The sequence below is a fragment of the Phacochoerus africanus genome, chromosome 4 (assembly GCF_016906955.1).
Source record: "Phacochoerus africanus isolate WHEZ1 chromosome 4, ROS_Pafr_v1, whole genome shotgun sequence".
NCBI lineage: Eukaryota > Metazoa > Chordata > Mammalia > Artiodactyla > Suidae > Phacochoerus > Phacochoerus africanus.
Genome location: NC_062547.1, coordinates 113809548 through 113824429, shown reverse-complemented (window position 1 = coordinate 113824429; position 14882 = coordinate 113809548). Strand labels below are relative to the sequence as shown.

General features: G+C 35.3%; 1 protein-coding gene across 3 annotated transcripts in view; it reads right to left on the bottom strand.

The window, feature by feature from the left end:
- FER (FER tyrosine kinase) overlaps positions 1–14882 on the bottom strand; it is a 432134-nt gene that overhangs the window by 370706 nt on the left and 46546 nt on the right. For all 3 annotated transcript variants that reach the window (XR_007134557.1, XM_047778393.1, XM_047778394.1), the window contains one exon: positions 13586–13853. Coding sequence is in view for 2 of the 3 variants with exons in the window: in XM_047778393.1 (XP_047634349.1) it covers positions 13586–13792 (207 nt within the window). In the remaining variant the exon portion in view is untranslated. The remainder of the gene's footprint in view (positions 1–13585; positions 13854–14882) is intronic.

The window sequence follows — 14882 nt, the reverse complement described above, 5'->3', positions numbered from 1 at the left end:
TCTTAATGTGCTAAACCTGACAGAACCTAAGACGTGTGGAGGATACACAAGCATGGGAATCTAAAGACTGAAGATTACTTTGAGAATAACTATCTAAGCTAAACCGATGAGAGTACTAGTTACATATGACATTAACCAGTATTGAGTACTTGGTCATTCAATTGCAAGCTGAGAGCCATAAGGGAAAAGCTATTTACTCCCTGTATGCCACCTACTTTATAGCATGAGTAACAGCTACATGTTAATGAAGAAGTCCTTCTAGGTCAAGATTAGTGAGTCATTCTTGACATGACATACTCCGTTAGAAGAAATGAAGATGAAAACAAAGAGGCCTCTCATTGCATTTGAGCTTCTGACTAGAATAATAACCCATGATTCAAATCTCCTTAAGCAAAAAAATTAAGAAATTAATCATCTTCTTATCTGACCAACCCCAACACCACACTGGATAATTAGAAATAGCATCATTTTAAGACAGACACACAGAACACATTTCTTTACACCCGAGAAAAACAAACGGTTTGTGGTTTTTAAGTTTCAGAATACTTTTCAAAACACCAAGTTGTATATTAAATAATATTAATATTATATCAAAAAATACTGTTTTATACGAAATGTATGATTTCAAAAGAACTTCTGAATGTCTAAATGTGATTATGTCATTGTTTTGTGATCAATAATAAGTCCTAGAAATAAATGCATCTCTTATTTCATAATCATAAATAGGAATAATGATTCAATTTACATAAATTTTATTCTCCCCTACCTCCAGTCCCAAAGAGAGCAATTGCATAGATTAGACAGCATCACAGGTTTCTAAGATAATCAGCATAACTCCTAAAATGTCTATTTAACTCTAAGGAAACTAAGAGAGGTAAACAGCATTATTTATACTAAAATGAAATCTAAGAAAGTAAACACTGTACTCAATTTTTGAAAAGAGAAAACCATATACAGGGAAAATTTTTAAACTTTTAGAAAAGCAAACCATGCCTTCTACCTTCGAACTAACAGATATGTGATAAGGTAAATCAGTAGTCCATAAAAAGGTAGTAATTTAAGTGTTCTGAGTTCATCACTGCAAAAAATACTTACTGTGGACACTGAGTCAAAAACAAACCACCACTAGAGCTATAATTACAGTAAAGCATTGAAAATAATCAACGAAATGACTCAAGCTTGAAAAATACCTAAATAATAGTTGTCATAAATAGCTTTTCTCTAGCAACTCTATCTTCCAACTACTTGCTTTCATTCTTCTTGCTTGAATATTTTTTAAACACATAAAAACACATAAAGAAGAATGCACAGTTTCTGTACCACACAATAATTCAAAATAAATGTCCTCTGAAACCACAGTTTTAATTCAGAGTTTGCCTATTACAAAACAAGAATGTTTTTAGAACTCTGAGTCCTTGTGAGATATAGAAATCCAGATTAAATTTCCCTGAAACTGAGGTTTTCTAAGACTGTATGGCAAGTGCAAAGGAAACCTTAGGTGGTTTCCATTTAGAACAGCCTGTCTTTCTGCATTTTTTTCTAAGCTTCCTGGTTTCTCTAGGCCAGCTCTGTCTACAATAAGAATCATCTGGCAGCCTTGGAAACTACCAATTCTTCAATCACATGACCAGAGATTCTGATTTAATAGGTTTGGGGTGGTGTCCAGGCATCTGTATTTTAAAGCCTCCCCAAGTAATACTAATGTACAAAAACATTTCTGCTGTAACAAAAACATTTGTGCCCCTAATAATCACTATGTTGTGCAAAATAACACAACCACCACCACAAAGCGCATTGGAAAATGGCGTTAGAGGCACAACGCTCAAAAAAAATCCCCCAGAGACATACATGAGCTACATTTCAACATTTTAAAAGGTCCAAAAAAAAGTGATAGACAACAATATAATTAAAACTTTATGTGATTATACATGTATTAAATGGTTAAGAGATAAAGTGAGTCTTCCATATTGGTGGGTTCTACATCCATGGACTCAACCAACCTCAGATAGAAAATATTAAGGAAAAAAAAAATGCCAGAGTCCCAAAAAGCAAAACTTGAATTCACTAAATCAGCAACGATTTACAAGCCATTTACATTGTATTAGATATTATAAGTATTTAAAGTAAATGGGAGGATGTGTAAATACTATACTATTTTATAAAAGAACTTGAGTATCCTTGGATTTTGGTATCCTTGAGTGGGGTGGAGTCCTAGAACCAATTCCCCAGTGGATATTGAGATATAATATACAAAAACACTACAATAAACATGGCATTACCTTGTGTTTTGGAGAAGATTTTTTGAACTGGAGTAATTAGGAGTTCTCTTAGCTTCAGGTACATGTATATCCAGTTACTTCCCCAGGTTTGGGAAGTTGTTATTTCTCAGTTCTCAGTTGTTATTTCTTTTTCTTTTCTTTGCTTTTTTTTTTTTTTTTGGCTTTTTATGGCCATACTCACAGCATATGGAGGTTCCCAGGCTAGGGGTTCCATTGGAGCTACCACTGCTGGCCCAGAGCCACAGCAACACAGAATCTGAGCCGCATCTGCAACCTACACCACAGCTCGCGGCAACACCAGATCTTTAACCCACCCATCAAGATCAGGGATTGAACCCACAACCTCATGGCTCCTAGTAGGATTTATTTCTGCTCCGCCACGATGGGCACTCCAGCTGTTATTTCTTTAATTAAACTCTCTCCCCCCTCTTCCTCCTCTTTTCCTCTGGAATACCCACTATCTTAATGGTACCCTTTCTGGTAGAGTTTGATAGTTCTGATAGAATTCTTTCTTTTTTAGACCTTAATGTTCCCTCCTAACTGTACCATTTGTAAATTCCTATCTTTGAACTTATTAATTCTCTCTTCCATATAGTCTGCTCAATGTCCAATGCTTTCCAATGAGTTCTTCCTCTTATTTACTGATTTCTTCAACTCCAGAATTTGGTTCTTTTTTTACTTTCAATCTCTTTGGTAAATTATTCCTTTTGCTCATTAATTTTAATCCTGATGTCACAGAACTGCTTTTCTGAGTTTTCTTTTCTTTTCTTTTTTTTTTTTTTTGTCTTTTGCCTTTTTAGGGCCACATCCATGGCATATGGAGGTTCCCAGGCTAGGGGTCCAATCAGAGCTGTAGCTGCTGGCCTATGCCAGAGCCACAGCAACACTAGATCTGAGCCACATCTGCAACCTACACCACAGCTCACGACAACTCCAGATCCTTAACCCACTGAGAGAGGCCAGGGATCAAACCCGCAACCTCATGGTTCCTAGTCGGATTTGTTTCTGCTGCGTCAGGATGGGAACTCCTGAGTTTTCTTGTAGTTCACTGAGTTTTTGAATTCTTTATCAGTTACATTGCAATATTCCATGGGTTTATTAAGTTCAGTTTCTAGAAAACTGTCATTTTCTTTTTGTGATACCATATTACCGTGGTTCTTCATGGTGCTTGATTAGTTGTTCCTCTGCCAGCATATCTGAAGTAGGGAACGCCTTTCTTATTTAGGTAAAGCTTTTTTTTTTAAACTTGATTCTAAGCATTCAATAGGTTAGTCATTAGAGACCTGTTCTTTTGCTTTCCAGTAGGTGGGGCTACAGCACAAGTTCTTAACTTGTCTCACTCAAGCTGCCTCTGGCTATGAGAACTGGCACTTTTTTACCTTCCATCACCTCTGTGAGAGGTGTCACCCAGTGCCCTAGATGTCACTGCTTGTGCCTCCAGACTTACTGATGCTTTACTGCTGCTAGTGTCAGCAGCATCACTTCCTGGGGTACCAGGATGTGAAGTGCCTCTACCACATTAGGAATCTCCTGGTGTCAGGCTCTGCTGAGCTGTAGGGTGGGGGTGGGGTGGGGCCAGGGTCACAGGTGTCTCTGCTGTGACCTGTGACCAGGGTTGTAGGGTACACAGGCTTTGCCACTGTGGGGTGTAGGGGGGCTGGAGTGGTGGGCACCTCTGAAGCTGTAGGGATATGGTCGCAGTCTCTGCTGCCACTGCTATCCAGTTCCTGGGAACTGCGGCCATCTCTGCAGCCAGGAAACCCCTGTGGTATGCACTGCATTCTCTGATACCACCAGGTTCTCTGAGGCTGCATGATGCTGGCTCATATTCTATGGCCAGGATTCTGGCATCACAGGCCCTGACTTCACTGTTCCCCCTCTGCCTCTTCTAATGTTCCAGTACATCTACCTTTAGATGTAAAGATGTGTGGAATTCTCCAGCATTCTAGTGTTTCAGAGACAGGCACCTTTGTTGAGTTATGGATGTTTTAGTTGAAGATTAAGGGGAAGAGGCAAAGGGGGCGTGTCATGCAGACATGATAATTCTTTAATTGGATTATTTGGATTTTGCTTTTGAGTTGTATGTGTTCCTTATATTTTAGATATTAACTCCTTATCAAATAGGTTGCAAATATTTTCTCCCATTCTATAGGTTGCTTGTTCATTTTGGTGATAGTTTCTTGCTGTAAAGAAGCTTTTTATTAACACTTTTGCTGCTTATTTATCTTTGCTTTTGTTGCTTGAGCTTTTGGTGTCATATCCAAATAAATTGCTGCAAGAACAATGTCAAGAAGGTTTTTTTCCCTGTGTTTTCTTCCAGTAGCTGTGTGGTTTCAAGTCTTACATTTAATCCATTTTTTAATCCATTTCCAGTTCATTTTTGTGAGTGGTAGGAATCCAATCTCATTCTTTCACATGGAAATATTCAGTTTTCCCAACATCATTTATTAAAGGGACTATTTATGGCTTCCATGTCAAATTTTAGTTGACCATATATTCATGAGTTTGTCTTTGATTTATCAATTCTGTTCCATTACTCTCTGTCCGTTTTTATGCCAGAACCATATTGCTTTGATTACTATAGCTTTGCAATAAATTTTGAAATCAGGAATTGTGATGCAACTAGCTTTGTTCTACCTTCTCAGAATTACTTTGGTTATTTGTGGTCTTTGAGGTTTCATATGAATTTTAGGATTATTTCATCTATTTCTATGAAAAAATACCATCAGAATTTTGATAAGGAATGCACTGAATTTTTAGATGTTTTGGTCAGTAAAGCCATGTTAATAATACTAATTCTTGCATTGTCTAGCACAGAATGTGTTTCCATTTATCTATTTTCTTGTTTTTTCATCAATGTCTTGTAATTTTCACTGTACAAAGGACATTACAGAAATACAAAGGATCATAAGAGACTACTACAAGCAATTATATGCCAATAAAATGCACAATCTAGAAGAAATGGACAAATTCTTAGACAGATACAATCTACCAAGACTGAACCAGGAATAGAAAATATAAAGAGATCAATAACAAGTACTGAAAATGAAACTGTGATTTTAAAATTTCCAAAAAACAAAAGTCCAAGACTAGATGGCTTCACAGGCGAATTCTATCAAACATTTAGACAATAGTTAACACCCATCCTTCTGAAATCATTCCCCAAAATTGCAGAGGAAGTGAATACTCCTAAACTCATTCTATGAGGCCACCATTACCCTGATACCAAAACCAAAGATACTACAGAAAAAAAAGTATAGGCCAATATCACTGGTCAATATAATTGCAAAACACAGATGGAACTAGAGATTCTCATACTAAGTGAAGTAAGTCAGAAAGAGAAATACATATGATATCACTTATATGTGGAATCTAATATATTCATAAATGAACTTATTTACAGAAAAGAAAAAAACTCGTGGACATGGAGAACAGAACTGCAGTTGCCAAGGGGGAGGGAGTGGAATGGACTGGGAGTTTGCAGTTAGTAAATGCAAACTACTACATTTGGACTGGATAGGCAATGAGGTCCTGCTGTATGGCACAGGAAACTGTATCAAACCACTTGTGATGGAACATTATAGAAAATAATATAAGAAAAATAATATGTATATGTATGCAACTGGGTCACTTTGTTGTACAGCAGAAAGTGACAGAACATTGTAAATCGACTACAATTTTTTAAAAAAATTTAATTACAACAAACAAAAGTCCAGCACCAGATGGTTTCACAGGCGAATTCTATAAAACATTTAGAGAAGAGTTAACACCCATCCTTTTGAAACTACTCCCAAAAATTTCAGAGGAAGGGAACACTCCAAAATTCATTCTATGAGGCCACCATCACCCTGATACCAAAGCCAAAGATATCACAGGAAAAAAAAAATTATAGGCCAATATCACTGATTAATATGAATGCAAAATCTTCAAAAAAAAATAGTAGTGAACCAAATCTAACCAGACATTAAAAGGATCATAAACCATGATCAAGTGGGATTTATCCCAGGGATGCAAGGATTTTTCAATATCCACATATCAATCAGTGTGCTACACCACATTAACAAATTGAAGAATAAAAACCATATGATCATCTCAATAGATGCAGAAAGGCTTGTGACAAAATCCAAAACCCATTTTTGATTAAAAAAAAAAAAACTCCAGATAGTGGGCATAGAGGGAACATACCTCAACATAAAAAAGGGCATATCTGACAAGCCCACAGCTACCACCATTCTCAATGGTGAAAAGCTGAAAGAATTTCAGCTAAGATCAGGAACAAGACAAGGGTGTCCACTGTACCAATTTTATTCAACATAATTTTGGAAGTCCTAGCCACAGCAATCAGAGAAAAAAAATAAATGAAAGTAATCCAAACTGGAAAAGGAGAAGTAAAACTATCACTGTTTGCAGATAACATACTGTACACAGAAAATCCCAAATATATTATCAGAACACTAATAGAGCTCATCAGTGGATTTGGTAAAGTTGCAGGATACAAAATTACTATGCAGGAATCTATATATTCATATTTCTCTACACAAACAAAACATCAGAAAGAGAAAATGAGAAAACAATCCCATTTACCATCATTTCAAAAAGGATAAAATGTCTAGGAGTAAAACTACCTAATAATACAAAAGACCTGTACTGTGAAAACTGTGAGATGCTGATGGAAAGAAATCAAAGATGATACAAACAGATGGAAAGATATACCATGCTCTTGGACTGGAAGAATCAATATTGTCAAAATGACTATACTATCCAAGGCAATCCAAAGATTCAATGCAATTCCTATCAAATTACCAATGGCATTTTTCACAGAACTAGAATAAAAAAAACTTTAAATTTATGTGGAAACACAAAAGACCCTGACTAGCCAAAGCAATCCTGAGAAAGAAAAATGGAGCTGGAGGAATCAGGCTCCCTAACTTCACACTCTACTACAAAGCTATAGTCATCAAAACAGCATGGTATGTGAACAAAAACAGAACCACAATCAATGGAACAGGATAGAAAGCCCAGAAGTAAACCCATGCACCTGTGGTAAATTAATCTATGACAAACGAGGCAATAATATACAATGGAGAAAAGAAAGTCTTTTCAATAAGGGGTACTGGGAAAACTTGACAGCTATATGTAAAAGAATGAAATTAGAACACTAACACCATACACAAAAATAAACTCAAAATGGATTAAAGACCTAAATATAAAACCAGATACTATAAAACTCTTAGAGGAAAACATAGGCAGAACTCTCTGACATAAACTGTGGCAATGTCTTTTCAGATCCACTTCCTACAGTAATGAAAATAAAAACAAAAATAAACAAATGGAACCTAATTAAACTTAAAAGTTTCTGCAGAGCAAAGGAAACCATAAACAAAACAAAAAGACAAACCACAGAATGGGAGAAAATATTTGCAAATGAAGTGACTGACAAGGAATTAACCTCCAAAATACATAAACAACTTCTGCAGCTCTCTATCAAAAAAATAAACAATCAATTTTTTTTAAATGGGCATAAAATCAAAATAGACAGTTCTCCAAAGAAGACATATAAATAGCCAAAAAAAAAAAAATGAAAAGATGCTCAACAGCACTGATTATTAGAGAAATTCAAGTCAAAACTACTATGAGGTACGACCTTACACCAACCAGAATGGCCATCATCAAAAAGACTACAAACCATAAATGCCAGAGATAGTGTGGAGAAAAGGGAACCCTCCTATGCTGCTGGTGGGAATGTAAACTGGTACAACCACTATGGGAAACAGTATGGAGTTCTTCAAAAAACTAAAAAAAGAACTACCACACAACCCAGCAATCCCATTCCTGGACATCTATCTGGAGAAAAGCATAATTTGAAAAGATACGTGCACCCCAATGTTCAGTGCAGTGCTATTTAAAAGAGCCAAGACATGGAAGCACCCTAAATGTCCATAGACAAAGGAGTGGATAAAGAAGATGTGGTACATACATACAATGGAATACTACTCAGTCATAAAAAGAATGAAATAATGCCATTTGCAGCAACATGGACAGACCTAGACATTATCATACTAAGTGAAATGTCAAACAGTGAAAGACAAAAATCATATGATATCACTTATATATGGAATCTTAGAAAGTATACAAATGAACTTATTTGCAGAACAGAAACATAACCACAGACTTTGAAAACAAACTTATGGTTACCAAAGGAGACAGGAAGGTGGGAGGGATGGGCTAGAAGTTTGGCATGGGCATATATACAACAAACAACAATAGCAGAATATGAAGTGCACATGAAAGAGTAACCAAGACAGACTATAGTCTGGGCCATATTCTGAAATAAGTGTCCATAAATTTTAAAGGATTCAAGTCATATAAAATAGGATATTGGAAACCTATAGAATTAAAATTTAAATCAATAACAAAAATAACTCTAGAAATAGATGGAAATTACATAACAAACTGTAGGAGTTCCCGTCATGGCACAGAAGAAACGAATCCTACTAGGAACCATGAGGTTGCAGGTTTGATTTCTGACCATGCTCAGTGGGCTGAGGATCTGGTGTTGCCATGAGCTGTGGTGTAGGTCACAGACGCAAGCTCGGATCTGGCAATGCTGTGGCGGTGGCATAGGCCAGCAGCTGTATCTCTGATTAGACCCCTAGCCTGGGAACCTCCATATGTCCCAGGTGAGGCCCTAAAATGCATAAATAAATAAATAACAGACGGCAAAAGAATACATGGCTCATTAAGATACCAAATGTGAAATTAAAATGTATTCTGGCTATAAATCAACAATACTTTAATAAAACCTTAAAAATGAAAAAATAAAAAATAAAATGTATTTTCAACTGATAGAAAATGAAAATAAGCATATGAGGATTTTCTGGAAAGCAGCTAAAACAGTATTGAAAGAATATTAAGAACACTATAAACTTGTACATATTACAAAGAAGAATGGTCTTAAATTAATAATCTCAACTTCAGTCTTATCAATCTGGGGGAAAAAGAGCAAATGAAACCCAAATCAAGTAGGGGAAAAAAATCAATAGATTTCAGAGCAGAATTCAATGCAATATAAAACCAAACATCAATAAAGGCAATGAATGAAACCAAAGATGTTTCTCAGATAATATCAGTAAAACAGAGAAACCTCTAGCCAATGTGACCAAGAAAATAAGAAGACACAAATTATCAACATGAGGAATGAGAGGTAATACCACTACAGATTCTCCGTATATTAAAAATATAATAAGACAAAATAATAAACATCATTTAAAATTTTGATAACTTAGACAAACAAATTCCTTGAAGGGCACCGAAGTTCACTGAAGAAGAATAAGATCATCTCAATAGCCTTCTATTTTAAAAATAGGCTTACTGGCGAATTCTATCAACGTCTAAATAAGAAATAAAACTAACTCCACATAAAGTTCTCCAAAAAATTGAAGAAGAGAAAATACTTCCCAACATACCTTATGAAACCAGCATTACTCTGACACCAAATCTAGACAATATTACAAGAAGAGGAATAGCAGATCAATATTCCTCAACAACACTGATACAAAAATTCTCCAAAAAAAATTTTTCAGCAAATTGAATACAATGGTTTTTTTGTTCCAATGATATTTTTTAAAAAGGATAATACAAAAAGATGAAGTGGGGTTTAATCCAGGGATACAAATTTCTTTTAACAATCTTCAAAGGATTGAAACATTTGAAAATCAATGAATACATTTCAACATATCAAACTAAAAAGAAAAAAACAGTACAAACATGTAAGCAGAAGAAGACAAATCACTTGACAAAATCCAACAATTAATGAAAATATTCCAAGCTAGGCAGAAACAGAAGGAAATTTCCATAAACTTATAGAAGATATCTACCAAAAACTCACAGCTAATATCATAATAGTGAAAGACTAAGTGCTCTTCCCCTAAGATCACGGACACGCATGTGTGCTGTCAATTCTTCTACTGAACTTTGCACTGAAGGTTTTAGCTACTGAAAAAGGGCAAGACAAATAAATAAAAGGCATTCAAACTGTAAAGAAAGAAATAAAATTATCTTTGTTTGCAGATGAGAGCATCACCTACATAAAAAATCCAATGGACTCCACAGAAAACAGCAAATAAGTACATTTCGCAAAATTAGGTTATGAGATTAACATACATAATAACAATGAACAAAGGAAAACCAAAAATGAGGAAAAATACTATTTAAAAAAGCATCAAAAAATATTAAGCTGTTATGCATAAATCTGAAAGACCCATAAATTGAAATCTATAAGACTATGCAAAAAAATTAAAGAAGATACATAAGATATTTATAGATTGGAACTGCAATACTGTTACGATATACATCGTCCCCAAATTTACTTAAATACTTAATGCATTACAGTCAAAATCTAGTAGGCTCTTTTATAGAAACTGACAGGCTAGCTCTAAAATTCATATGGAAATGCACAGGAACTAAAACAGCCAAAACTATTTTAGAGAACAAACAAAGAGGTATTACACTATATAACTCTGAGATTAGTATAAAGCAACAATAATCAAAGTACTGTGTTACTGGTGTCATGGTAGACAAAGACATGAATGGAACAGAATACAATGTGTAGAAACAGACTCACACATTATGGTCAACTGATTTCAACAATGATGCTAAGGCAATTCAGTAAGGAACCTTAATAAATCTTTTCTACAAACGGTGCTGCAACAAATGGATATCTGTTAGCAAAAAAAACAAACCTGAACCTATAACTTACCCCATATACAAAAACTAACTAAAATGGGATCACAGATCTACATATAAAGGCTTACAACTATAAAACTTTATGAAAACATCCTTAAATCAGGCAAAGATTTTTCTTTTAAACAGAACACCAAAAACACAATGCTCTAAAGAAAAAAAACTGATATATAAGACTTTATTTTTAGGTAGAATAAATGTGACATTTTCAGTGTTAAGAGGAAAAGCTGACATACTCCTTGTTTTCTTTGGGTTTCCAACCATTGTTCAACTGTGATCTCCTAACATTTCCCTTTTTGAAAGGCAATACTACACACTTAAACTTCCTCCCAATCTATCACTTTTCCCTAACCCCCTTTCCCATCGCAATAATTCTCCTGCCTTCCTTAATTATTTTAGGTTTGTCTCCATATATTCCTCACCAAAATACCTTACAGGTCAGCATATACACTGAACACTCCTCCTCTGTCCTGCCCTCATAAATCCTCAATCTTCTTACCTATTAATTCTATGTCTTATTCCTTTCGCTACCTTACTTTTCTAAAGAGTATAATTTCAGCTAAACATAGTAAATAAAACATATGTTTATTTTTCCACTCTCTAAAACCCCACTAAAATACAATATGGTTATAGAAAGTATAAATTCACAATAACAAAGAAAATAGAAATGGAGCAATCGCAGTAAGACACGCCAATAAAATGCAAGAAAATAAAAAGCTGTGGTAACTGATTAGCACATCAAGAGAAGTTGAAAAGTAAGTGTTCTGCAAAGGGCAGGTCAAGAAGAAAAGGGAGTGAAAGAGGAACTGGAGAAAGTGGTCAAAAGGTAACAAACTTCGAGTTATAAGATAAATAAGTAGTAGACATAGAGTACAGAATGATGACTATGACTGACTGCTACATGATAGAGAGGAGAGTTATTAAGTGAGTACATCCTAAGCGTTCTCATCAAAAGGAGAATTCTTTTTTCTTTTCTTTTTATTATAGCTACACATCGTAGATGTTAACTAAATCTATTGTAATTACTTCATAATATATATATAAATCAAACCATCATGTGATATACCTTAAACTTATACAGTGATATGTCAACCATAACTCAATAAAACTGGGGGGGAAAAAAAGACCAATTTACAGGGTCAGATAATTCCAGTAAAGCTCAAGAAGTGGAGAAACCTAAATGAAGGAAAAGGAGAGGGTACTGAAACAGGAGGATTGACTCAAAGTCTATGTAAGGAACAGCCAGAATTCTCATTTCTACTGAGGCCACACAGACATGCAATTATTCCTTTCCCTCAGTGCAGAAGAAAACAAGAGGAAAAAATGAACCAGAGAGCCTACGGACTCAGAGACACCAGGCAACTTACCAAAAACAGAATTAACTAACATACTCTGAATACTCAATCTACGCTATCTATTCCCATAATATAAGTAGTCAAACAGTTAAATCTGAACTACAGATAAGTAATAAATAATTTTTAGTGTACATGTCTCAAATATTGCATGCAAATTTCACTGGTGCTCTATAGTTTGATCTGCTACATCTGGCAATCCTACCTTCAGACTAAAGACTAGAGAATTGCTCTTTGGGGAACCTCACTGGCCCAGGAAAGGAAGTTAAAGATATTATCATTAGGGGTAATCAAAGAAATCACCGATCTTTATCTGATCACACACACCACATGCACACATTCCCCATAGGAAAGAGTTTCCTCTACAATTTACTAAAATCCTAAAACCCGTGAGTGAAAAAAACACACCAATATTTTAACTTTTCAAAGTAAGTTCACAAAAAAAATTTAACTTTGAATAAATACAGTGAAATGTGATGCCTAAGGAAGACAATGGAAATAAACAGAGCAAATATCTAAGTACTATGAAGGTGTGTAACATTTCATCTTTAATGCCTTCAAAGAAGAATTAACAGTGCAATTTTGGCCTTCATTTCTCTAGCCTTTAATTTTAAATTTTATATTTTATAATCTTTGAGTTAAAAAACCATACTGTTTATCCAAAGGATTTTTTAAATGTGATTAACTCATCAGTATATTAGCATTTGAATAGTGAAAATGACAGCAAAGAACACCTACATGTTAAAATATTCCATGTGATTCACTATACTAATGATTCACAGAAGGATTCAGAGGTGGGTTACAATGAAAGTCTGTGTAACAGAAGAAAACAGCAGGGCTCAAGGGACCCAAGGAGATAGGGTAATAAAGAAAGCAAAATTTATTAGAATAGTTTTCAAACCTAACTAGTCATGAGAATAATATGGAAATCTTTTGGGCGGGGGGGGGGGGTGGGGGGGGGGGGGGGGGGGGGGGGGGGGGAAGGATTCCAAAGTTCAAACATTTCAGACCTAGTGACTCAAAGTATCAGGAGATAGGGCCCAAATTTTACAGTTTCTGAAACTGTCCCCCTGAGATTCTGATAATCAGCAAGATTTTGGAACCACTGCATGAGAATGCCAACTTGACTATTCTTATTCAATAGCATGATCTATTTGTCTGAAAGACAATAATGGTACTATAGACAATAAATGATGAAATCACTCTTCTTACCTTGGATACATTGCTGACATAATTCATTTGGAGAGTACTTTCCTTATCAACTTGATTACAAAGGTTCTGTAAAGTAGATGCATATTCTTTATCACTTTTTATTCTCAGGGCCATAAATTTCTTCACTGTTTCCAGTAACCGTAATTCCCAGTCTTGCAATTTTAACACAGCTTCATGAGAATTCTTCAGGTCACTCCCAAAACCCATTTTTGTAAGGCACTGTCTTATCCTCCACTCTGCACAAGTGAGCCTTCTAATCAGCACATATCTGTGTATGTAAACAGAAGAAAAGAATCTTAAATCAAAAGGAAATTAGTCTTCAAAGCAAAGTTATGGCCTTTTTTGTATTCTTTCCTACTAATGGTGTGGGACAATTGGACTCCACACGCAAAAGAATTAAGCAGGATGCTTCCTTAGACCAGGCACAAAAAAAAAAAAAAAAAAAATTACAGGAATCACAGATCTAAAAATCAGAGTAAAAGCTATAAAATTCTCAGAAGAAAACACAGTAGTAAATCATTGTGACCTTGGCTCTAGCAATGGCTTCTTAGATACGGCACCAAAAGTACAAGCAACAAAATAAAAATACCTAAATGTGGTTTCATCAAAATTAAAAACTTCTGCAATTCAAAGGCCACTATCAAGTAAATGATATAACCAAAGAATGGGAGAAAATATTTACAAATCATATATCTGATAAAGGACTTCTGTCTGGATTATATAAAGAATCTCACCACTCAATAATATTTTAAAAATTAAATTAAAAACAGGCAAAGGATCTGAGTAGACATTTCCCAAAATAAGATTTACAAATGTCCACGAAGCACATGAAAAGATGTTCAATATCATTAGCCATTAGGAAAATACCAATCAAAACCACAGTGAGATACCATTTCACACCACTAGGATGTCTTTAATCAAAAAGGCAAATAACAGAGTAACCATCATGGTGCAGTGGAAACGAATCTGACTAGGAACCATGAGGTTGCGGGTTCGATCCCTTGCCTCGCTCAGTGGGTTAAGGTTCCGGTGTTGCTGTGAGCTGTGGTGTAGGTCACAGATGAAGCTCGGATCTGGCGATGCTATGGCTGTGGCACAGGCCAGCAGCTGCAGCTCCAATTAGACCCCTAGCCTGGGAACCTCCATATGCCACAGGTGCGGCCCTAAAAAGACAAAAGGCAGAGAGAAAAAAAAAAAAAAAAAAGACAAATAACAGCAAGTATTGCAGACCATGAATAAATTAGAACCATCATATACTGCTGATGTAAAAGTAAAATGGGTAGTTTCTCAAAAGTTA